The sequence below is a fragment of the Brachyhypopomus gauderio genome, unplaced genomic scaffold, assembly GCF_052324685.1.
Source record: "Brachyhypopomus gauderio isolate BG-103 unplaced genomic scaffold, BGAUD_0.2 sc43, whole genome shotgun sequence".
NCBI lineage: Eukaryota > Metazoa > Chordata > Actinopteri > Gymnotiformes > Hypopomidae > Brachyhypopomus > Brachyhypopomus gauderio.
In genome coordinates this window covers 503673-528473 of record NW_027506869.1, presented here as the reverse complement: position 1 = coordinate 528473, position 24801 = coordinate 503673, and the positions used below count along the sequence as shown (strand labels likewise).

General features: G+C 44.6%; 2 protein-coding genes across 7 annotated transcripts in view; one reads left to right on the top strand and one right to left on the bottom strand.

The window, feature by feature from the left end:
- Nucleotides 1-16253, bottom strand: part of prkn (parkin RBR E3 ubiquitin protein ligase) — a 71588-nt gene extending 55335 nt beyond the window's left edge. For all 4 annotated transcript variants that reach the window (XR_013123078.1, XR_013123077.1, XM_076985645.1 and 1 more), the window contains exons 1-2: nt 16169-16253; nt 3773-3936 (exon numbers count right to left, since the gene is read on the bottom strand). Coding sequence is in view for 2 of the 4 variants with exons in the window: in XM_076985645.1 (XP_076841760.1) it covers nt 3773-3936; nt 16169-16175 (171 nt within the window). In the remaining 2 variants the exon portion in view is untranslated. The remainder of the gene's footprint in view (nt 1-3772; nt 3937-16168) is intronic.
- Nucleotides 16254-16505: 252 nt separating this feature from the next.
- On the top strand, nt 16506-24516 carry LOC143485946 (uncharacterized). Of its 3 annotated transcripts, none has more exons than XM_076985677.1 (5): nt 16506-16742; nt 18487-18640; nt 18922-19337; nt 20443-20671; nt 22047-24516. In XM_076985677.1, exons 1-5 carry the CDS (start codon nt 16641-16643, stop codon nt 22166-22168), a joined length of 1023 nt encoding a protein of 340 aa, XP_076841792.1. In that variant the 5' UTR covers nt 16506-16640; the 3' UTR covers nt 22169-24516. The 3 variants fall into 3 exon arrangements, with proteins under 3 accessions (XP_076841792.1, XP_076841791.1, XP_076841793.1); XM_076985676.1 differs by having other exon boundaries at nt 18481-18640; XM_076985678.1 differs by lacking the exon at nt 20443-20671 and having other exon boundaries at nt 18481-18640.
- The last annotated feature ends 285 nt before the right edge of the window (nt 24517-24801 follow it).

Sequence of the window (24801 nt, the reverse complement as noted above, 5' to 3'; positions counted from 1 at the left end):
GAGAGACGTGTAAATTAATTTTGAGAGGAGATGAGAGTTCATTAAATCGAACTGAGCCGCCCAGAGCAAAAGGAAAAGGTGACACTGTTGTAGTCTCAGAAAATTGTGTTGGGGTGTGTTGGGGTGTGTGTATGTGTGTGTGTGTGTGTGTGTGTGTGTGTGTGTGTGTGTGTGTGTGTGTGTTTGTCTACCATGAGAATTCCAAAAAGACCATATAAAAATAAAGCTTCAGTACTTTAGGGCTGGACAAAACAAACTTAAAAAAAAAAGCTTCATGTTAAAAGAATGACCTCCTTTTTACGGTAAATGCTTGTAACCACAGTGCCTGGGTAATTACTCAGTAAAACAGTAGTCTGAGCCAAAACTAACAGACATGCTAAAACGGCTAATAAGAGGTCAAAGACACTTACAATTAACAGAGCTCAAATGACACTGTGCTAATTGAGGGCAACTGCCTTTCTCCACTTTTTTAGTCACATTAGCATTCTGACCAAATTACTCCGTTAAATGGAGGAGTGCTGTGCTGTGAGTTTCGCTGCTGTTCTCTCGAGCTGTCAGTCAGGTTCCCGCTGCCCTTCACATCCCAGAAGCCAATTTTATGGATACCGGCATGCTACGACAGGTGAACCCAGACCCATGTGTGGGTCACCTTTATGTCTGCCACTTCATGAAGAACCTCAGACTGACCAACAGAGAGCTTGCTGCACGTACGCACGTTCGTGTTTCCCGCCGGCCGTCTGTCCGAGCTTGCTGACTGAGCGTGACAGGAAAGAGGTCCGGTATCTCAGGAGACAGACACGCTCCACGCTCTCCTTATTCTGTCAGTCTGGCTGCCGCTAGACCGGTGGAATCAAGAGAAGAGCTGTGACCAGCTCACAGGCGTGAGATTCAGTGCTGTTACCTAACCCGCACGCTATAGCAGGCACACACAACCTAGTTAGCCAGCCTGGGATTTGCTGTGGCAGAGTGCATTATTATGGGAATCTAACTGTGTGACTGCTCAGCCAGTAATACGGCACAGTGGTTGTTTTATTCAGTGTGGCGACAAGTGCAAAATACCATCACGGCACATAGAATCTTTTCAGTCGTATATAAAACAAACAGGCTTTAAATGGCACGTATTTGTTCGAATATTAATTCCCATAATCCTCGGAGTAAGCAGGAGGCTGTGTTTGTGGAGGAGACCTGTAACTCCACTGCCCCTGACACCCCTTCCCCAACAAATAAAGTGGCTGGGGCAATTAATAAAGTGGCAATTAGTTCTGCTCTGGTTAAACTGCTTTAAAGTGCAGATTTCAATTAAAAGTGTTAACTGCCAAGCCTAATATTGTAATGAGGCTATCCAGAACAAACAGTCGAGTAATGAACCATTCGGACTCATTCTGAGTCCATTACTCTTTTGCCTGAGACCTGGACATCATTGGAGTCTGATGAGTTGTGCTTGAACTCTAGGGGGCAGAGTGGAGTCGCTGGTTTCTCCTGGGAGGTGGCCGGCTCCACCGGCCAAGACCTGCCCCGAGTCCTCCTCCGTCAGAACTGTGTCAAGAAGAACTGGAGCAGAGAGTACCAGTGCAAGTCTAGGAGAACATTAGTGGGAGTGCGGCATGAAATGTGTGTGCGCGCGCACGTGTGTTTGTGTGTGTATCAGTTCCAATTGTGTCTGCACTGATAGTGCATCTAAGAATACCTCTGTGTGTTTGTTTGTGTGTTTGTGTGTGTGTTTGTGTGTGTGCGCATTTGAATGCATAATTAAGAAGGTCAGGCTTAATGAAGCACGGTGCACTAAAGTTCAGGAGATCTCCCTTGGCTCTATTTATCCTGTCAGACCTCTGAATCCCACCGAGAAAAAAAGAAAAAGAGAGATAGAATGAGAGAGGGAGAAAGAGAGAGAGAGAGCGAGAGAGAGACAGAGGGCTTAGATAGAAGGAGATAAACAGAGAGATATACAGTTGTGATCAAATTTATTCAACCCCCAATGCTGCGAAGGGTTTTATGGAATTCAGTGCACATTTGTAATTGTGTTCATAATGAAATCTTACAAGGACTTGTTAAAGAACTAAATGCAACTAAGATAGCATCAATTTTTTTTGTCATAAAGTATTAAATGGCCTTTTTGTGATTTCTTCATTGACACAATTATTCAACCCCTTTACGACTACCACTCCTAAGAACAGAGGTTCATTCCAGTGTTTTCCATCAGGTATTGAAAACATCTGTGGATGTCAACGAGCAGCAATCAAGCATGATAAGCACCAATTAGGCAGATTTAAAAGGACTGTGATACTCAGCTCCTTCTAGACATCTACTGGTGTGTTTCCAAGCATGGTGAAGGCAAGAGAATGGTCCCAGAAGACAAGAGAAGAGGTTATTGCTCTTCACAAGAATGGCAATGGATATAAAAAGATTGCGAAGTTGTTAAATATTCCAAGAGACACTATCGGAAGTATCATTCGCAAGTTCAAGTTAAAGGGCACAGTGGAAACGTTACCTGGTCGTGGCAGAAAGAAGATCCTGACCGCGACTGCTGTGCGCTACCTGAAGCGTAATGTGGAGAAAAATCCCCGCGTGACTGCTAAGGAACTGAAAAAAGACCTGTCAGATGTGGGCACTGAAGTTTCAGCTCAGACAATAAGGCGCGCACTGCATAACGAAGACCTCCATGCCAGAACGCCCAGACGCACCCCCTTGCTGACTCCAAAGAACAAGAAAAGTCGACTGCAGTATGCCAAAAGTCATGTGGACAAGCCACAAAGGTTTTGGAACAGTGTACTGTGGTCAGATGAAACTGTTTGGGACAATGGACCAGCGCTATGTTTGGAGAAGGAAGAACCAGGCTTATGAACAAAAGAACACCTTGCCTACTGTGAAGCATGGCGGGGGGTCAATTATGCTTTGGGGCTGTTTTGCTTCTAATGGTACAGGAAAGCTTCAACGTGTGCAGGGTACCATGAATTCCCTTCAGTACCAGGAGATCTTGGAGGAAAATGTGATGGAGTCAGTCACAAACCTGCGGCTTGGGAGACGTTGGACCTTCCAACAGGACAATGATCCGAAGCACACATCCAAGTCCACTAGAGCATGGTTGAACATGAAAGGCTGGAACATTCTAGAGTGGCCATCGCAATCACCAGACTTAAATCCAATTGAGAACCTCTGGTGGGACCTAAAGAAGGCAGTTGCAGTGCGCAAGCCTAAGAATGTGACTGAACTGGAGGCTTTTGCCCAAGAAGAATGGGCTAAGATACCCATAGGTCGCTGCAAGACACTTGTGTCAAGCTATGCTTCACGCTTGAAAGCTGTCATAACTGGAAAAGGATGTTGTACTAAGTACTAAAAAATAATGTCACTAGGGGGTTGAATAAAACTGATAATGATGTGAGCACAGTAAAGACATTTGTGGTTATTCCATCATAAATATTATGTTATGTTTGTCTAATTTATAAGTGCCTCTTTGATATAATTGTAAATAAGATGACTGAAATGATCAAAATCAATGTCAAACTGGCCAAAACACTTTATTTCAGTGGGGGTTGAATAAATTTGATCACAACTGTACTGACCCAGAGAGAAAAAAAGAGACACAGTCACAGAGATGGGAGATAAATGCAGAAAGCGGTCTGGGCATAAATACAGTGCTGGTTACCTGTGGATCCTACCAGAGAGTTTCACCCTGGTGCTAATGGTCCGTGCTTCCCTGCCTGTCGACAGTGACCTTGTCAAGCAAAAGAGAGACCATGAGAAATGGGGGGGACAGAAAGGTGGGAGGAGTTACCTGCAGAGTGGAGTCGCTGTGTAGCTCTCGCCCGGCGAAGATGACCCGGAGCTGGTCGGGCTGAACGCCCCGCAGACGCCCCACCGCCTCCTTCAGCCCCGCCACGCTCGCCCCCTCGTCCACCTCCAGCGGGAAGCCGTGGCTGGAGTTGAACCGCACATACACTGAGAAAACCAGAGGGAGACAAGACGGAGAATGAGAGCAAGACCGTGAGAGAGAGAGTGTGAGGAACAGAGACACGCAGAGACAGAGAGAGAAATAAGAAGTGACAGACAGAGATGTGTGATAATGCAATAAATGTCGATCCAGCGCGATTGTTTTGGGGTTTTTTCTTGACACCCTTCAGGTTTCGTGGGTTTCGGGGGAAAATCAAAGAGACAGAGCAGGCCGGTGTTGGTGAGGAAACTGAAAGCAGCGCGGCGAAGAAGGACGTGTGGGCGGGAGACAGAACGCGTGAGAAAGGGAGGAGGGGACAGCGTGAGGGAAAGGACAGGTGACACAGGCGCAGAGACAAAGACACCGACTTTAACATTCAGTCTGTTAAGCCACTTCCTGCAACACCCCAAACCCCCTTCATTAAGATGACTGCGATTTGGCGCAGAAATATTTTTTTTTCTCCGTTATCTCCTCTGCTTATTATTTTAATTGAAATGAGTCAACCTTTGCAGAGGACCTCCAGGCACGGAGATAAATTCAGAAATGGAAAACAGGCTGATCTGGGTGAAAAAAAAAAATCCCCTCAATCAAAAAACATATTATGAAGAGAAACCAAGAAAGGGGGGGGGGGGGTCACATTCTCCAGGCACATACATAATCTGCTCGAAGGAAGCTTTTTCTCCACCTGAACTGATGAAAGGAACAGCTGGATGCACAAAAACCATATTTGGTGAATAACTCTTTGTTTCTTTCAGCCTATCTGACTTTGGTACATAAAAGCACCCCCCTGAAACACACGCATCTCCCGCACGTTTCCAAGGACTTGGTCGTTGGGTTCTCAATGTCACCGAAGCCCAGCTCCTCCAGGAAATTGCATCTGCTGATATGACGGAGGGGGCCGGAGCCCGGGCCTATGCTGATTGCCCCTAAATGACAGAGGGCACAGTTCCCGCTCCAGTTCTGAAGAGGGAGGTGAGTGATTGCTTGTTGTTAAAGCGTGACATTCCCCAATAACGGCATTCCATCAACCGGTCGTGAAGGCAAATGACATATGCTCAAAAGTGGCCAAAGAAATACAACTAATCACATCGAGGAGAAGGGACAACGCAAGAGGGACACAAGAAGGGAGAGGCAGAATCAGTTTAATGGTGGGCTTAGTCAAACAATAAAAACAACACACTTGCATTCAGCCGATAAAGTACGTTGGTAACCAGAGGTGTCAATTCCAGGTTCAGAAAGTAAAAGTCCTCACCAGGATTTTACTCAGGCTTCCTGGATTGTGTTGATTCCACAAATTTTACTTGGATTGCACTAATTAGAAAATCTAGCAAGCTTGAGCAAAATCCTGGTGAGGACTTTTACTTTCTGAACCTGGAATTGACACCTCTGTTGGTAACCAGCCGCTGCAGTTCAACATGACTTCGATGTCTCACGCTGACGGTATTATTCTTTGAGACGGCTCTAAAATACTTCCAATTCATATCACCACAAGAGTCCACTAATATTAAAATGACTACTGGTACTCTTCCATTCTCCCTGGTGCCGCTAATAACCGTAATAATAGCAGGCTGGCGTCGCCATTGACAGTTGGGACGAAGATAAGCCCCGCGTGAACCTGCGCGCGGCTCGTAGCTGGTGTCACTTCGGGCCGAGGGGGACGTTTGCCGTCGGTCCAATTTCCATAATCTCCCTCATTGTTTTGTCTCCCTTGCAAGAGGATAACAAATGAGTAAATTCCGCCTTTGTCATGTTTCATCACACCAGGACTCAGTCTGGTGAGGAGGTCGCGACGTGCCTGGGTTGCCGGAGCTTTCCGTCAGACCGCAGGAGTGACGGTACACGGAGGCCCCCCCCCCCCCCCCCACTTCCTCCTACTGACTGAACGCCGTTATATAGTTTATTAGCTGCGACGCATCTTTGGAAGTTAAACATCGGTTACTCCTTCCCACTAGCAAAAGCTTAACACCTGTCTAAAGAGGCAGAAGCGGCTTTGTTCGGTCTCCTCTCCCCCTCCACAAAGGCACCAGCACTTCGCGCTCACGGCTGCCTGGCAGGAGATGAATTTCGGGCCGAATTCCGTCTGACAGCTGTTTGTCATGTCGCCTGCAGCAGCCGAAGTTTGTGAATTCGTTCCACTGCCCAAGAAAAGTCAGGCAAAAATAATTCTACTGTTCAGCTAGGCAGTCCGTGTGTTTGATTCAGCAGAGCATGACAGTGGGAATACTCTGGCCTCTCCAATATGAATATTTGTCATGCGGAAATTGAGCACAGAGAGAACAGTGTGGAGAATCAAATCAGTGAGGGGTTCAAAAAGAGACTGTGGGTGGAGTTGTGAGTGTGTGCGGTTCATTTTTAAGAGCCTGTGTGGGGGAAGGGGCTGGCTCACGCACCCTTCACACCCGAACCGCCGGCGTTTAACGTCTCACGTGTGGGAGGGACACTTTCCACTGGGATATTCAAACGTTTGACACAGATGTCAAAATTAAGTTATTGGTCTTATTTAAACAAACGCACCAACGGGCTTGCTAACTTTGCTGTTCTTTAATATAATTTGGTTCTCCTTGATTTTCATTGATTTTCTCTGTATGCTCTGTACCAAATGCAAGTAGTTCCAAACACCAAATGTGACAATAAGCAATCACAGTCTCCCGTCTGTCGGGATATGTTCTGTATTTTAAGGAAACGCGTTGCTGGACTGTGAGGTTTCAGAGTTTCAAAGCTGAGAAGATGCGAGGTTGTGCTGTAAATAACACTACGTTCATCTATTGCCACTGCATGTTCTCATCTTTGAAGGTGAGGTTCGGTAAAAGCCATTTGAACTGATTTACACTGAAATAGAGTTACACTTCAGCACCAAAGTGCACTTAAGCTAATCAAAAACCACATGTTTATATATATGAATTTATTCATTCCTAAATGGGTCTGTGGGTTATGGATGTGGACATATCCTGCATTAAGAAACGCTACACCCATGAATGCAATTAAAACTCCACATAACATATACATGATGCACATGCATCATGGACGATGCATCTTTTCAACCTCATTGCTTAACAGCTAACGCTGGCATTACCCACTTGGTCTAAATCACCGGGCAAAATTTGTCCACTCTGCAGCTTGGCCACTTAGTTGATCAGAATGAGAAGTGCATTCATATATAACAACCCACGACGGGAATTCTGAGACAGAAAAAAGACACAAAAAAGGTGCAAAAAAGATGAGACACCACACTGTCAATCAAGGGGGGGGGGACAGGATTTCATAGTGAGGCAATGATTTGTGTTGCACCGCAGTGGCAGGCAGCCAGATCAATCTAGGCCGCACACAGGCAGTAATATGAAGACAGATTGGTTTAATTCTCTGCTGCAGCATTGGAGAGAAATCGGGTCTGGGGACTCTTTAACACTGGAGCCAGACAGTGTGGAGGAACAGAGGAAGAAAGGCAGGGAGGGGATGAGAGAGAGAGACACACACACACATGAAGGAAAACTAGAAAGAAGGGACAGTGATAGCGGGGGGGGGGGGGGGGGGGGGGGGGTACACGGAAGCGAGACAGAACCTAAATATATTGACCGAGCTCTTCACTGTAACTGCTGGATGGTGATGAGAAGGTCATTAACGCTCAAAAAAAAGGAAAAAAAAAACACGCCAGTCCCCTGGCCATTGATTAGCAATAAAGCCCAGCTACAGCAGTGACAAAAGCATCTTAAAATACGGCCAACCTCGTAGCCTCTAATTTCACCACACCATAACAATAAAGAAGATTGATTTCTCCATTCCAGAACTTAGTTTAAGCAATTAGGAGAGCAAATGCTTTGATAAGCCTGTCCACTGTCCACGTCCCTTAGGTCTTAGGTCTGGACGCGCAGGACATGCTTTGTGTCAAATTTGACGCAAGCATTGGGGGATCAGCACGTCAGATGTCGGTCCGTCCATCTGTCGGTCGGTAGGCCGGTCCGTATACACACCCTTGGGAATGAAAGGAAAAGGCCTCACCACCCACGTTGTTTGCTGTCCCATGGTGGCTTGTCCAACAGATCGATCGTCCAGCAAACCGAACATACAGAGCACAGTTCATCAGGGCCCACCAGCCCTGTGTAATGCATAGAAATACACTTCCCACCCCAGCAGGTCCATCAGTCTTTAAGAATTCCACACAAGGAGAGTTTGTCTCGGAAAAGGCCAGCGCACACACACACACACACACACACACACACACACACACACACGAGATGAGATGAGGGTATGAAAAGAGAAGAGGCAGCAGTGAGGTACATTATCCACTGTGAGGTATGTTATTGAAAAAATGGACAGTAAATAGATGCCACAGCCAGGAAAGAGACAGAGACAGGCAGGTCATGAACTACAGACTGCGACCAGACATGCATTATTACTGTGCGCTTTGGGCTTGGTTCTACTACAAAGAGCACTGCTGAAATATGTAACTCAGTCAGAATGGCTTACGGGACTGAAGCTACTGCACTGACTTCCACTTGAGCCATGCACACTTGACTTAGAATCACTCAGAACCATAACCTTGAAAGGTCACTCGTTGCTATACTGCCTTCCACGCTGCACATTAAACATTGCTGATCTCTACTGACACACAGCCTACATTGCACTGAATCAGATTAAATAAAGATATTTGTCACTGAGAAATGAAGAGAGCGCTAACAAAAGGGTCTTTGGATTCTGCCCGTCCCATCATCCACCCCTCTGCCATGCTTCCGTCATCCACCCCCCTGCCATGCCTCCATCAGAGGCCGGGGCTGGGCAGAGGTATATCATTAACAATGCTAATTAAGCTTCAGCCCCGCCCACCTGAATGAATGGCCACTATGGGCACACATGGCTGGCCACAAACCTCTAAGTCCCAGCAGGAAGAGCTCTAAAGGACCAGAGACAGACAGAGACACAGAAACAGGGAGGGGAAAGAGGGGAGGTGGGGTGGAGGGGTGTACCTTTGTAGGAGCAATATAATTCTGTGGCTAACCTGGCATTGTAATATGAAATGAAACAATGTTGTGGTGGTTTCTTTCGTAGTGGTGAGTGTCCTATTTTTGTACAGAAATATAACCTGGAGGACGACTACACTGCATCGTCTGTGTTTGAGTGAGTAGTCTTGTTAGCGAACTGCAGCTGATGCAGATAAATAGCGCCGCCCCTGTGTTTGGCATACAGAACTACCCTCCCCACACCTCTGAGAGACGCCGCGCGTGAACCTGCACAACTAAAATGACGATTTTAAGTTTCGCGTTTTTACTTAGTGTTTTGTGGGCTTATTTAGAATATACTGTATATAAAAAGAGAGATAGAGAAGGACATCAAGGTCCAATTCTGTTCCATTTCCACCCTTTTCACTATCCACTACCACTTAGTCCCCTACACCTGTTTAACACGTTCACACTTGGGGTAGGCTGTCCTGATTCTCGCTGCAGTAGAGGGGTAGAGCGAAATATTACGGCTACATGGCCCTCCAAATGGAGGTCTTTCAGGACCACAGTCCAAATGGAGGTCTTTGAGGGCCACACTCCAAATTGTGAGAAATCCCTCAGAATGTCTCGAGAATGTCTTGCAAATCACCAGCAAGACCAAAGTAACTCACAAATGTGAGTGTTTTCTCTGTTAATAAAGATATACAAATTACCATGACCACAGTATTACTTTGGATTACAGTCCTATGGTCTACAGTCTATTTCTTCATAACAAGTATCAGTAGTAATATGCAATGTCTCTGTAGCTAGCTTGCTAATGTTACTGATTTGCGCATGACAGTCACAATTATGACTTCTTTTCATTTCGTATTCCCTTCCACTTTGAAAGCATGTAAAACCCCAAATTTTAATGCAGCAGCAATACTGCTGAATTTCAAATGCAAATCTAATATCAATTCAGACTTCCATGGTTGCCTACAGAACACTGCTAGTTGCTCAGTAATAAAATAGCATTCTTGTTTTTATTTGGTGACCGATTAATGCATGAAATCGAAGTTATGAATGACAACTACAGCCAACTGCAAAAGAAGGTCTGTAGTCCTCAAGGATTATCCTTGAGGTTTATCTTGCAGGCATGATTTTTAGAGTAAGACCTCAATTTTATGAGGGAGTTCTGAAGCATGGTTTGGAGGTACAGCAGAACTGAGCTGTCTATGCTACTACAGGAAGTAACGGAACCCCGTGAGAGGATTCTGGGAAGTAATAGAGCAGTTGAGTGCTGGATGCTATGGACAACAACAGTATCATAAAAAGTAAAACCAACCAGAACAGAACTGCAGTAGTCCAGTCTGGAGAAGAACAAGGCCTGCATAAGAACCTGGGCAGCTTTTGTCGTCTTCTCATGTGCGCTGTACTAAATGGGTCTAGCAGTAGATGTAATGTAGCCATCCATCCAGAACTAGCCCATGGCTCTGAGCAGTATGTAAGGGATGATTACTGAGTGTGTTTGAATGTTTTATGGAATCAGTACCATCTTGTCACTTTTCATTTTCAAATGATGGATCTCCATCAATGAAAAGCATATCAAAGAAGTCATTTGTTATACTTGCGAAGTGAAGAAAAAAGAGACACGCCACTGTGGATCATTAGTGTGAGAACTGTTTACTGAGCTCAAAAATTTTGCACAGAATGTGAGAGTGAGCCAGAGATTGAACCTTGGGGAACCCCAGTTGTAATGATACGGGGGGTGGGGACATACACTGACCAATCTACCTGGTATGATCATCTTAAAATATGATAAGAATCAAATTCAGAATCAGACCTGAACACATAAGAGTTTTCCCAGGCTGTGGAAAGAGCCTAGGGAACTTGCAGGAATGCTTCAGTAGAATGTCTAGCCTTGTAGGCAAATTGGCAGGACCCCAAGAGATTTTTCTCCAGGAAATGTACAATGCTTGTCCCACGTCTACCCATCCCAGTGTTTTTGACAGAAATGACAGCAGCTAGATCGGTCTGTAGTTCGCAGTATTGTTAGGGTCAAGAGTAGACTACTAGTAGAAAACAAGTGGACAGGATGTAGTGTAAGAGTGTACTGAGTGGACAGGAAGTGATGTAAGGGTGGATGAAGTGGGCAGGAAAACAGAACAGACAACAGAAGCAACCTCTGCCTCCATCTCGGAAAAAAAAAATCATCCATGTTTAAATAACCATAACCTGGAGAAAGATCTAAGTGGAATATTTGCAAACCTGAAACATTTCTGGTTGTAAACAAGCGTATATGTCACTCTAATAGCCGCATTCTTTGGCCCGATCTTTCACATCTGCCAGATTTGCCTCACATTTCCTGCCGTTTTTGAGCAACCATCTCACCTGCGTCCTGCTTTGCCACTGGGACTTATTTGCATGTGCCTGCGGAACTGATTCCAATTTCAGGCAGAATTTGTTTTCCAAGCCTCATCCTCAGCTTTTAATTATAAAGCGAAGCATTTGGAGAAAGCGGCCCGAGCTTTTCAGGTGGCTATTCATTCGCCGTGGCAACTGAGCCATGAAATTATTCGAGGGTCTAATCATTGACTAAACAATAAAACATTAATTCAGGGAAAATGGATCAAAGTGAAGTGCTCAAAGAATGGGATTGGGGTCCTTAGGGTACAGTCAAAAAACAGCATGACTGTGACGTGTGAATGTGCAAACAGACACTTTCTCCCTCCCTCTTTCTCTCTTTCTCTCTCTCTCTCTCTCTCTCTCTCTCTCTATCTCTCTCTTTCTCTAAGACACACAAAGTCAGTTCATGCCTACAATGTGTGAGGTGCAGATTTTGTGCCTTTGGATAAAAAAGCAAGAATGCGTGGGTGAACTTTAATGTCCCTTGACAAACACTTCATTGCAACGGAGCATGTCCAAACAATAAAATAAGTAGATTTACATACATTTTAACATTCTGATCATTTTTGCTTCCATTGTTCTGAACAAAACCTATGGGAGTGTTTTGGCTAGATCAGTTATTTGTTTGAATATTTGTGTATTAAAGGGCCTTTGACTGATCTTGCTCAGTACTTTTATTTTGTGATTTTACTAATAATTCTTTTTTCTTTTTTTATATACTTTTTTACTGCTTTACCATTCTAAAAGAATTTGCCTTATCAAATTTTTAACACCACATTTTGCTCAATCCAATGAAATTCTTTTCCTAAATATTTAATTAGTTGGGCACATTAGTTGGAGGAGACTGCAAAATAATTTTCAAGGTCGACCATTCGGTAACTGGACGTTTGGTTGTCATTGTCCAGATGTCTAGAGCTATGTACAGCCCACATCAGCAAAACAAATGGGAACCTTCAATCAAGGTGGCCATCTCTTTTTAGAAGATTTGGTTGGCTTTTACTGCAGCAAAACCAGAACACTGTCTATATGTAGGTCAAAGTACGCACACAGGCACATGTGGAAGGCTTCATAGTTTTGACCTTTCTGAGCGTTCTAGTAGGCTGTATTCCTGTCAGTCATATGTCCTATGTTGGTGACAGTTTTTATTTTCTTATTTCATGTTATAAATCAATAAATATGTTATACACTAAGTGGATTTTTAAAGAATTGATCAATATAATGTTTAAGTCTATTGAGTTGGCAGCAACAGAGGCTCAGCTAGGTCTGTACTTTGTGAAATGGCATGACTTGAGGCTTATGTGAACTTGTAAATCCTTCAAGGTGACCAAAGGACAGACACCAAAATAAAGCAATACCTTGTCCCCTAAACACTCGCTCAACACTATCAGCAGTATTGACTGACAGGAAGACAGTCGCTATCTTGCTCCGTTTCAGAGGGGGCTGTAGTGTCTTCTGTAATTAGGCAGCAGTACTCACAGAGTCTAGTGGAGTATCTGTCCCCTTCACTCGCTCCTCCTCACTTCTCTATTTATTGCTCGTCTTTTCCCCCCCATTCCCCCCTTCACCATCCATTTCTCTCATTCTCATGACAGCTAGCTTGGAGATATGAAACCTTGTGATTGACACACCAATTTCCTTTCTGCCAGCATGCACCAAAGCCCCGATTTCTCAAGGTCTCCTTTTTTCAGTGCCTCAGGTGAACCCAATAAATGGAAATATGACTGAAAAGACATAGCAGGCTTCAGATAGATAAAGCACCTAAGGAGCTATTGAATATTGATGTTTGATTAAAATGAATGTTGAATTCCTTCGTTAATCCCAATCAGACAAGAACTTTTCTCTGTATCACCTTTAAAAAAAGTCCACCGGTCACAGATGGCGTAAGCAGTGTAAGAAAAGAACATGCATAAAATTTAACAGAACAGTTTAGGTCAAAAATTTGGACACAACAGGTTGAATATTAAAACCATGAAATCACACTTATAGAATTGTGTGGTCACCAAAAAGTGTTAAAGAAATCAAAACTATCTTTTTATATTATTCAAAATAGCCACTCTTTGCCTTCACAACATATCTTCACACAACTGGTATTCTCTGAAAAAGACCCAAGAGGTACACATGGGATGCTTCCCCCCATCTTGAAGACGTTCTCACACATACTGACTAAGTGCCACCTGAGGCACTAGCTGTAAATCGTTTTTGAGGAGACATTTAAAAAAATGAATTTTATTTAAAGTGTTTATTTTATAAATCATTTCTATGCACGTATGTGTAGGTATGAACTTTCGTTATTTAAATGTTGAAGCATTTATACATTATTGAGTCACCTCTATACAATAGGATGTGGACTATATTTTGACCACGTGCTGACACCCAAACGTTGTGTACCCTCACTGGAGTGTATCAGTCCTTCAAACCTTCTGAATCCACGGCAGCTCTCTGCTCACCTGCTGGCCATTTTGAATTTGAGAAGACTGTCCGGATCTCCACAGAGCTCCTTCCGTGGCCCTCAACCCCTATGCTATAAACTTAAAGAGGAAAGGCTGACTTCAGCCCACACTCCAGCTCGTGAGGATGAATACCAACAAGTGTGCAGTACATACACAGGGAGAAAAGGGGGGGGAAGACAAATGTGGATACATATCAAAGGAAATGATTCTTAGCCCACAGTCACTACAAAGGCAGGAAAGACACTTAGTTACAACGGGCTAAAAAATCAATAGCAATTTATTCTCTCTTTGGACTCCAAACACAGTGAGTAAATAATCCTCTCCCCACATGCCCCGTCCCAGGGGTGCACAGCCGTCTGTCTCTCCATCTCAGCTTCTCTCTCACTCTCAGTTCCCGCCCTGGCCTTCTTGACCCCCTGATCACTCCCACTTTGAGCACATACCCACCGTAACTCCAGTCACTACAGTACTTTTCTCAAATCTAGTACGGTAAAGGGAATAACTCAGATTATACAGCTGACTGAGCGGATTACTTGCAATCTAGGCCACAATATACAAAAGAGCTCGATTGCTAACCGCAACATGTAAAAAACATGTTGTATTTATTTTTTTTGCCTTGATGTTCAAACCGATCAGCCAAACACTGCACTGGTCTTAGGCTTGTACCATATGAATATACACCGCTGTTATGTAACTACATAAAGCAACATGATTCATGCTTAAAAACGAGGGGCTGTGACAGAAACAAGCGCCTTTGTGTGTGGGAACTTGCTGATGTGCAATTCATCAGAACACTCACGGCAACTCGGTGGGAGCAAAGACGCACTCGCTCTCTGTGCATGCCACATTTCTGTGATATGTAACGGCGAGAGTCCTCCTATCACGGGCACAACCGCCAAAAACGCGACTGTGGGGTGGGGGGTTGTGTGAGTTATACTGCTATCCGAAGAATAATAAATGTAGACATTTCTGATAATTATATTTTAGAATCCAGCAACACCTGAAATCCCTTGCCAAGAAGTAGGCTTATTGCAGCTCAGGAGAAGCGGAAGCACCCGGGATGGATTCTCTAATTCTCACAAGTCTTCCTCCTAACTTTGGCATCAGATACAAGGTAATTTAACGAGCAACCGTCTTCCTGACCTACATTACACGAGCGATCCTCTCCAGGGACACACACAACACATGCCTAAGCATCCACAGCTGTGAATTATGAACGGAATTGTTGCCAGCAAAAAGCATTACACTGCAAAAGTGAATTAAGCACATGCTTTAAACTCACACCCTGATGACCCTAATTTTGTTGGATATTTAGGTCCCTCGGTAAGGTGACTTGTTCTGCCGTGCAGTGAACACACCAAGAAGCCAAATCAATCTAAAAACACGTTTGTGTGACAGGGTGGTTGGCACAGATGATGTCACCGCTGCAGGGGATCTGTTGTTCAAGGGTGAAGGCGTGTTTCTCCATTCATTCTCATTCTCACAGACAAGCATCAGTCGGCTCTCTCGGACCAAATCCGTCCCTTGCAGGGATCAGCAAAGCCCAAATGTGATGTGTCAGATGCACTCCAAAGACATAATCAATATGTCTTCCTTAGAGAGGGTAGGCTACAGCTCCTTAAGGAGAGGCAGGACCTCTTTTCTCAGGGACAGCCTTTCTAATTATACTACTGAAATATGTTATACAGATTCAGCATGTCATTTCATAAGCCACAAGAAAGTGTCAGGCCTTAATGCAGGATCCCAAATGACATGCATAACTTCAAATTTTGACAAATGAATCACAATCCACTAAGATATGAGGAATCAAATTTAATCTGCCAGTATAATTCAATAGGTCATGTTGATACTGTGACTGAGTAGTAACAGCTTTGTATTGATTTCGCTTGTTTGAGACCTGAAGGGATGTGAATAATAATAATAATAACTACGCTGTTACAACAATAATAATAATTTATAATACTTCTGACATAAATCAAGTGGACAGTGTAGCCACTTAGTACTAGTGTGGTCTAGTCTAAACACTGTATCTAAACTGGGACCCTCCACACATACCAGTTTTGCCTTTACCGTTGAATGTGTGTAGAGGACAGCGTTAAGCAACACCTGCAATCATAATGTCCCCTGATTTGGAACACATTGCTCTCGCGCTCTCAGGGTGGAAGTTCTTCGTGTAAATTCCCGCGAGACCAAAACCTTAAGCTGCAAAATGTCAGACTGTCTCGCAGCCCCTAGCTGCAGGACTTTAACATGACACTCTAGACATTTTGTCCGCACATTTTAGGTAAGCGTCAGTGCCCGACACATCCACACACACACACACACACACACGCACACGCACACACACACACACGTCATTGTGTTTTGTTGACATGTGGAAAGTTAGCCATGCATCCATCTAATCGTAAATACAAATAACAAGTATCAGCGTGGAAACTACATTAACTTAATTTAGGGGAATCGTGGCTTACCGATCATGCCGGAGAAACACGACAGAGTGGCGCTATTGGCTCAACCTCACCGTAGGGTGACATTTGTGTGTGTTGACATGTTATCAATTAGAAATCACACTGAGCATGTACCAAACTCCAAGGGACTCTGGGAAATGTAGTCAAATGCGTGCAGTATTGTGTTGGGTTAAAATAATCACTAAGCAAAATATATCGATATCAGCATTTAATCTTAATTGGCATTTTTAGAACCCATGGATCAAGGTTTAACAATTCAGATTGGAAAAATAAGCCATGAGGTTTATAACAGTATTTTAGAGACACTACATTTCCACTAGTACCTTTCAGAATACAGGAAGTGTGTATTGACGGAATTATGGGCATGTTGAATTCTATAGAAAACCTTTTTCTTAGCACTCGATATTGCGGTATCTGCACATGGCTGGTTCACTGAAAACAATCTCTTTTTAATCAGTCCCACCTTTCGGAAAATATGCAAGGAGTGTCCGATGTCGGGTCGGCACAGTTCGGACTGGAGGTCCAGCCCAGGGAGTGCGTGCCGAGCCAAATGGTGCGGAGTGCTGCTGACAACTATGTAAGATTGACACGAATTCACTAAATAATGTCAGCTGTAGCCTCACGAACGACAAGAGCATTTTAATATCTCGACCACAGGACGTTGTAAATCGGTGTATCGGTGTAATCGGTATATATACACAAGCAGGATGGAGAGAGTCTGTCGTTGAGATAACTGCATGATTTATTGTGGCTGCGCTGTTATTGTGCAATCAGTTATGAGCAGTGTGGTGCAATCATTCATAGTGTTTTACTTTACTAGATAGACACTTATGATTCTCTCTCTCTCTCTCTCTCTCTCTCTCTCTCTCTCTCTCTCTCTCTCTCTCATGGTTTATTGCTTCCCAAAATACACCATAATTCTATTTATCATGTATTAAAGTATTCCTGGGTACAGGGAAAGTTTTACATGTGTTGACAATAAGTGTCCAAACAGTATTTTGGCAGTGATCTTGCAGACAGCTGTAACTAGGTGAAGGACGTGTTGCTGTTCGATATTTAGATGTCCAGGCTGTTTGGTGTCAAATCATAGAACAATGCTCACTAACAAAAGTACTCTGGCCTTAGCTTTTCAAGTCATGTCAAAAATGTTCATCCAGTGATCCAGTGTACCATTTAGCAGTATACATAGTATACATATCCTAACCCTCAATAACACAGTGGCATTTAAGTATTATAATTTCATCACACAAAAGACATAAAGATATTGTAGACATTGTGCATTGCTGGTTTCAATGTGCAAATTTTTTTTGCTTCCCAAAGATGTAAACGTTTAACACCAAATATGATTAGGTATATCCAAAAATGTTCTGCCCTGTGGGAGACCATCAAGCATAGCTGTTTGTTATGTGCACTTTAATAAATGCATGGACTTGTTAAATCTGAAACGGTATATGATGTAAACCTCATTAATATTCAAATTGAAACGGCATCAGTGTAATGTTTTTTGCATCCCTTCAAATATGATGTGGCATATTAAAACCTAACTCACACCATAAAATGATTGACTAAACACGATTCAATTTGCATATTAATGAGTAAGATGACAGATTAGAATATTTGGCCCTTTTTGCCTTTTCCCTTTGGGGAGTGACTGTAATTTTAGACATTTTTATTTTTCTGAAATAGCTGATAGCTTTGAAAAACAGATAAGTCTCAGAACAATAGAACTTAATTCAATCTTCTTGTTCATCTTGTCCTCCAAATTCTGTGAGTGACATTTTCTTCCTTAGTGAAGCAAACAGTGTTTGTCACCGTGGCGATGCAGAAACAATTAGGCTAATTCTTTCTCCCCTTCCTGCCCCGTGTTGTCCCACAGTGTGATGTCAAACGTTGTTATCTTGACCTAAAATGTGTTTTAATGTGTTGTAATTATGGAAAATGTCAGCTCGACTAAAATCTATCTCGCTTTGACACATCTATCATCGTTTACCATCCCTGTCATCATTTTAGTGTGAAAAAGTCTCACTACATTTTAAGAATTTTTATAGTTATTATTATGTGTTTTTTTTGTATTAAAATGTATTTAAATGTCAGTTACTTTGACCGTAAATGAATGCAATAATAGATGCTTAAAATGATGAAAACCTTTTGTTACCTATTCACCTAAAAGGTTTTTAAAACTTTTGCAGTTATTTCAGAAATGGAATTTTCATGTTATATATTCAGAGGAAATTAAAGTATTTTGTCCATTTTCTAGCGATGCGTGAGCTTAAGGTGGGGTTCTCCATTGCGCGAGCTTAAGGTGGGGTTCTCCGTTGCAGGGTTATCAGCTGAACATGAAAACCGAGCCCCACATGTTCCACGCCAGTTCTGCGGAGGAGGTCCAGTTCCTCAGGTCTCGAGTGCAGGTGTTGGAGAGAGAGAAGGCTGAGATGGCTGCTGAAAACCGCCGCCTCAAAGATCTGCTCGTCAAGGGTGAGGAGCAACAGTGTCTCACAGCACCGTTTAATTAGTGTAAAAAAAAACGCCGTTGGGTAATTATCTTGTTATTAAGGAATTCCAATTAGATCAGTTTGGGAATCAGCTAAATGAATGTCATGGGTGTACTGATGGATATGGGAAACTTCTGGAGTTCTTGGGGCCACAAATTAAAGCTAATTCTAAATTACTCTTGCTAATTTTGCATGGAAAAACCTGTAAAAAAAATCATTTAATACATGATTTTGTCCTCTTTACCTTTTGCTGTGGACATTCAGAGATACCACACCTCTTGTCGACCATGTGGCAGACTTTAACCAGTAACACCGGACAAGCCAGTCATCACCATTCTGCGTCCGCCATGACGGAGCCCGGCGCTGGCGTAGTCAACGGCTACGCGGCCATGCAGTACAAAGATCTGAGCTGCAGCCTTCCTGCGTCTGCTCCAGCCGCCGTGAAGGGGGTTCAGCACGAAATGATTATGGACACCGGCAGCTTTGGACACAAAATGGCCGCCTGCCACGACGGTGCGGATGCGGCCATGTTTGAGGCGGCGGCGGAGGTGAACGGGGAACTGTGCCCGCCTGCCATGGCAGAAGATGAGCAGAACCTGTACCTCAGCTCGCCCTGCAGCACGTCTGACTCTGCGTCGTCCTGCAACGAGCACAGACCGCTGGCTCTCGCCGGCACGCCCGTAAGAGAGCTCAGTCTCCCTCCTACTGTTACAAGTACATTAGCTCTTGAAGATTGAATGAGAGGGAAAGCGAGAGAGAGAGAGAGAGAGAATATGTTATAAACAACAGAAGGACAATGCAAAGAACACACGATGGTTCTCATCTCTGAGTAGCATTCTGTGTATTACCAACTGAATTGTAATATATATGTATATTTAGCAAGGAAATCTATGGACATGGAAATTACACAGCTGCATCACCACAGGCCGATACATCAGTACAGGCTGATCTCTTATTGTAGCCCATTCACATACAGTGTAAGTTCACCCCAATACTCTTATGGCTTTCTTCTTGTGTATTGAACAGGAGAGTGAATGTCAGTGGTGATCAGCAGTGACCCTCTGGGGCAGGTTGTGAATGATTGGAGACTCTGCTTTCCCCTGCATGCATGCTTTGTCCTGGCAGTGGCAGCAGCAAGACCTCACGGGGCCTCACGGGGCTTCACGGGGCTTCATGGGCCTCACGGGGCTTCATGGGCCTCACGGGGCCTCACGGGACTTCATGGGCCTCACGGGGCCTCTTGAGGTCTCATGGGGCTTCTTGAGGCCTCACAGGGCTTCATGAGGCCTCACGGGGATTCATGGGGCCCAGGCTCCTGCTGCACTGCGGGGGTGAGGGTGGCTGAGAGGGGCTCTGGCCAATGCCTGGATCGAATGCTCTGCAGGAAGGGCTCTCTCTCTCTCTCTCTCTCTCTCTCTCTCTCTCTCTCTCTCACTCTCTCTCTCTCTTTCTCCCTCTCTCCCCCAGCTGGATAGGGCATGCCTTTGTGGTCCTGTGTCTCAGTTTGGCTTTTGTACTTTTCTTCTTTTCTTTCCTGCCCTGTCATGCTCTCACTTTTTTTCCTTTATCCGGTTGTTTTCCTCTCACACTCTCTCACCTCTCCTCTGTGTGCGTGTCTCACTCCTGGCTGTCTCTCTCCCCTTCGCTTTCCCTCCTGGGTGTGTATCGCCTCTCTCCTCCCCTCTCCTCCGCCTTTTCTCCCTCTTCTCTCTCCTCCACCTCACCTTTTCCGCTATCCCTCGCTCTTATAGTTAACCTTTGCCACCGTGTGATGTTTCTGTGCAGCTCCGGCAGGTGGAGGTGTGCCCGGGTTCCTCTGTGTTCTGTGCCGAAAACGTTTGGCGGGCGGCCAATATGGCCCGCTCGCCCACGGCGATGGTGCGGGCTCTGTTGCTAGGTGTTTTTGACAAGGACACACTCTTAAACAGCAATCTCAGAGGGGGCAGGAGCCGCAGGCCATCATACACGGACCACCTCGCCCCTTTGGACCCGGACAAACTGAACGCCATTTACAGTAAGCACCGCGCCGACCGCAGAACTGACCGCGTCCGACGGCCCCGACCACAGACGATCACATGCTGTTAGTGTGTCTAAACATGCGAATCTCATCGGTAAACATGTGATCACCGTTTTCTGTTACAACCCTTAAGTCAGTCTTGGGCTTTAGAGTTAGCTGTAGAGTTCTGCTTAGACAACAGGTCAAATCGTGTTAGCTTTTCTTATTTATAGAAAAAAGCGTTCTCTTCACATGTGGTGAAAGATTTAGCAGGTGTATAAGTACTGGGTAGTTTGAAAGCTGTTTATGAAGCCTTGCAGAAGTGCCTTCCTGATGCGTAATTGGATAAAGAAAGACTCATCTGTCTGCTAGGCTAAGACTGTCTAAATCTGTCTTCTCTGACACTGTCTCTGATATCATGGCCACACTCTATATAGCAAGAAACTCTAGCAGAGATGTTGTCCACATCCCTACTTCACATTTAAACACTCTGCTCAAGGAACTAACATTTTCAGACCTGTGGACCACCAGGGGTCTCTAAAGGGAAGACTGTATCCTGGGGATTGCGCCCTGTAGTCGACAGAGATCGATTAGAAGACCTTTTTTGTTTCATTCAGTTGGCAGTTCGATCACCTCAGTATGACCTGCACTTCCCGGTGTGATCTCACATTATGTCGGCCCCCCTGATGCAGAAGTCATTTGTGAAAATCTCCATTTGTGCGCGTGCACGTGCTCGAATATGATTGGTCACTCCGCCTCTTTTGTTCCTGGCGGCTGCGGTCGTCATTGTGGTCAAAGGTCACCCGCTCCGTGAGCAGGGTGCCGACCCGGTCTGTCTGGGAACCGTTCCCCGGCAGAGCGAGGCCAGCGTTCACCAGGGGCCTCGCCACCTTGATCTGCCCCAGACGTGCGATTTCACGAGCGAGCAAAGCGCAAGCGTTTCTCCTCGACGGACAAATGCGCCCGTTGCACGTTTTTTTCTGCGCTACTTTTTCGTTACGCAATGCTTCGTTTTCTACCGCCGGCTCTTGCATGGTAGCAGCATCCGTCTCAGACAGGCAACAGTTTTCTGGATATGAATGATATTGGGGGGGAGTGGTGGGGGGGGGGGGGGGGGGGGGGGGTGCTTTTTGGAAGCTTAATGAGAATTGAGAGGGGTGAGCGTGACGATGGGCGCCATTTCCGACAGGCCCATCCCCTCTCGTTCATCATCATTTGGCATTTTAATGGTCTGACAGCGCTGGCAGTGCTGTGGAACTGCTGTGTTCTCTCTCTCCCTCCCTCCCTCACGCTCCATCTCTCTCTCTCTCTCTCTCTCTCTCTCTCCATCTCTCTCTCCGTCCCGCTCGTCCGCCTCCAACTGTTGTCGTCGTGTCGTTCTCTCCCTCCGCAGATGCCACGCTGGCACGGTTCCCGTTGGCACGGAAGGGCCAGATTGGTACCGGGATCAACTCCAAGCTGTCTGAGATGCGCTTCAGATCCAGGAGAGTCAAGCGGGACAGGCACGAGCGCTGACGGCTTTGCCGCGTGTGTTGGAGAAGTGTTACATGGTTTGCGGGAAAAGTGATGTTGTTGCGCAGCGTAGTGTGCGTGCGTGTGTGTGTGTGTGTGTGTGTGTGTGTGTATATGTGTGTGTCTGTGTTAGGCAAGCATTTGATCAGTAAGTTTAGGACATTGGCCAATTTTGCTGCACAGGCATAAAGGGATGGAAAACGCTAAAGGAACGCACGTGACTGAGATACCTGGCAACCCACAGCCCCTACCTGATTGTAGTAAACCTGGGGGACTTGAGGAGGCACTTTCTGGAGCTGTACGCATCCCTCTGTGATCCATGAGTGGATCCTGCCGCCAGCAGAACGGGTTCTCTCACCTACCTCCTGTCCCTTTAATCCGTCTGTGCTAGGTCTGTCTGCTTTGGATGGGAGCGATTTGACATTTTCTCCACTGACTGCTTTGTAGCATAGCATTCGATGCTAGCAGGGAGTCTCAGGTGGGGGGTACTGTTACCCAGCACTGACACCTCCACTCTCCCCCACAGTGGTGCATCAATCCTGGCTCCCTCAGGGGGCTCCAGGCCCCCTGCAGATAAACCTCCGTGTGCCGTTACCCGTCATGGCGTCGAAGGGGAAGACTGGAGACATTCAATTATCATTCAATTATCTTCACCACAATATAAAGCATGACAGGCTCCTGGTGAGCGTAGTGTAGATTGCATGTCAATGTCAAAGGAGACAGGTTACACCAGGCTATTAAAAGCTTTGGTCCACTGATTAGTGAACCTTCCACAAACATGTAGCATATGGCACATAACGCAAATGGAAATTCAGGTTCGTGAAGGCGGCAGACGGGCATTCTGGGATATGTAGGAGAAGCTCGAGACTCGGGAGGCACAGAACTGTTCTGGACATAATCTTGTTATGCCTCCTACATTATCGCTGTTGTCGTTGGACTGGCCATTTAGTGCGTTGGCTTCTCCTGTTCACCTCGCCGTCATCTAATGACCCTCGGCTGATGGCTCCACTTCAGTGGAGATGAAAGTCACACCGAGGACGAGGGCATCGATTGGGCCTCACCCCGCAGCAGAAGCCAGACGGGCAGCCACGCCTCTTTGCTGTGCCACGCGTTTACAGACTAGAGCCACGGAACGAGGCTTCTCTCACATAAAACACTGAGGTACGGTAAATACGCTCCGTCCTCTGGAGCAGCCGCCATTCTGATAACACTTTCTGTGAACCTGGTATCCATAATGCATTATAAGAATTCAATTTGTTGAAATTGAGGGAGCGTATATACATACATATATATCTTGAATTTATAAAATGGAGGTTTATAAATGATTCATAATGGTTGACCTAAGCCTTCTTAACTGGAGTTTATAATTACAAGCTTTATATATTGCTGAAGTATAAGGCATTAGAATAAAAGACAGAAGAATAATGTGTTATATACAGCAATATATCATGTAATATCTCAGTCATACAACTCACATGCTCTACGTAGAACCACTGTGTCATATTGCACAGACCACCTAACAGATCCTCTCCACAGATTTTAAGCACGAATATTTATTAACTCTTAAACCAATCCCTGTGTGTATGTCCAGCATTGTTCACCTTACACAGCATTACAAAAGCTCTTCATTGAAAGGAAGGTGAAATCATAATTCCAAAACAGAAGAATCTAACCTGCCAAACTTTATTATTATGCTGTTGCATTGTGGATGGATTCATAGAAAGTGTTACCATGGTTTTTTCAAAATTGGAAATGCTAAACATTTTCTAACCGTTGGTAGACATCTGTTCAGTCACCAAGAAAGCGCCGGGCTGATGTACATAAAAACCTTTATTTTGAAATTATTGTGGTATGGAGTCAACATTTAAAAGTATTACAAAGTTTTAAATAAAATTCTAATGATGTGTCATTTGAAAGAAGCTTTCAGTGATTTCAAATAAGTTACTCTCAAGTACGAATTCAAATTTTGTGTTTATCATCTAAATTTTAAGCAGTCAAACCAGAAACGATGTCTGTCCGGTACATGGAGTTATTAGAACATTCTAGCTCGTTTGCCTTTTCTACCTGATATCAGACGCACAGTATTTCTGTGCCAGAAGGACAGTACATGGGGATGTACTAGCAATGTGCATTTAGACGTTTTTCCATGACTGGTGTTTTCATCTGACATTTCTGTTCGTTTCCATGAGGGCATAAAAGGATAAAGTTATGCGTGAGTAATTGGAGACTTTGTGTTCATTACTGAAGGGTCACGATGCAGATGCCAGAATTAAAGATTCGAATAGATCTCATATGTGTGTTCTCTGTTCATTCTGTGTCTCATTAATTCATTAAAGATTTTGAAGGTTAAATCTGGTCGGTGGTCTAATTGCATCTTGATGACGGTGTGTTATGATGATTAAAGCTGATATTGCCTACAGTAGCAAATGCATATTAAAGTTTATCCTTTGGCTGAGCGATGGAGCGATGTGTCAGATTTCAGTCTTGGTTGTTATTGTGCATAGTTAACAGTGGATTAAATACTATTGTAAAACAGTTAACAGCAGAGGTGTCAATTACAGGTTCAGAAAGTAAAAGTCCTCACCAGGATTTTGCTCAAGCTTGCTAGATTTTCTAATTAGTGCAATCCAGGTAAA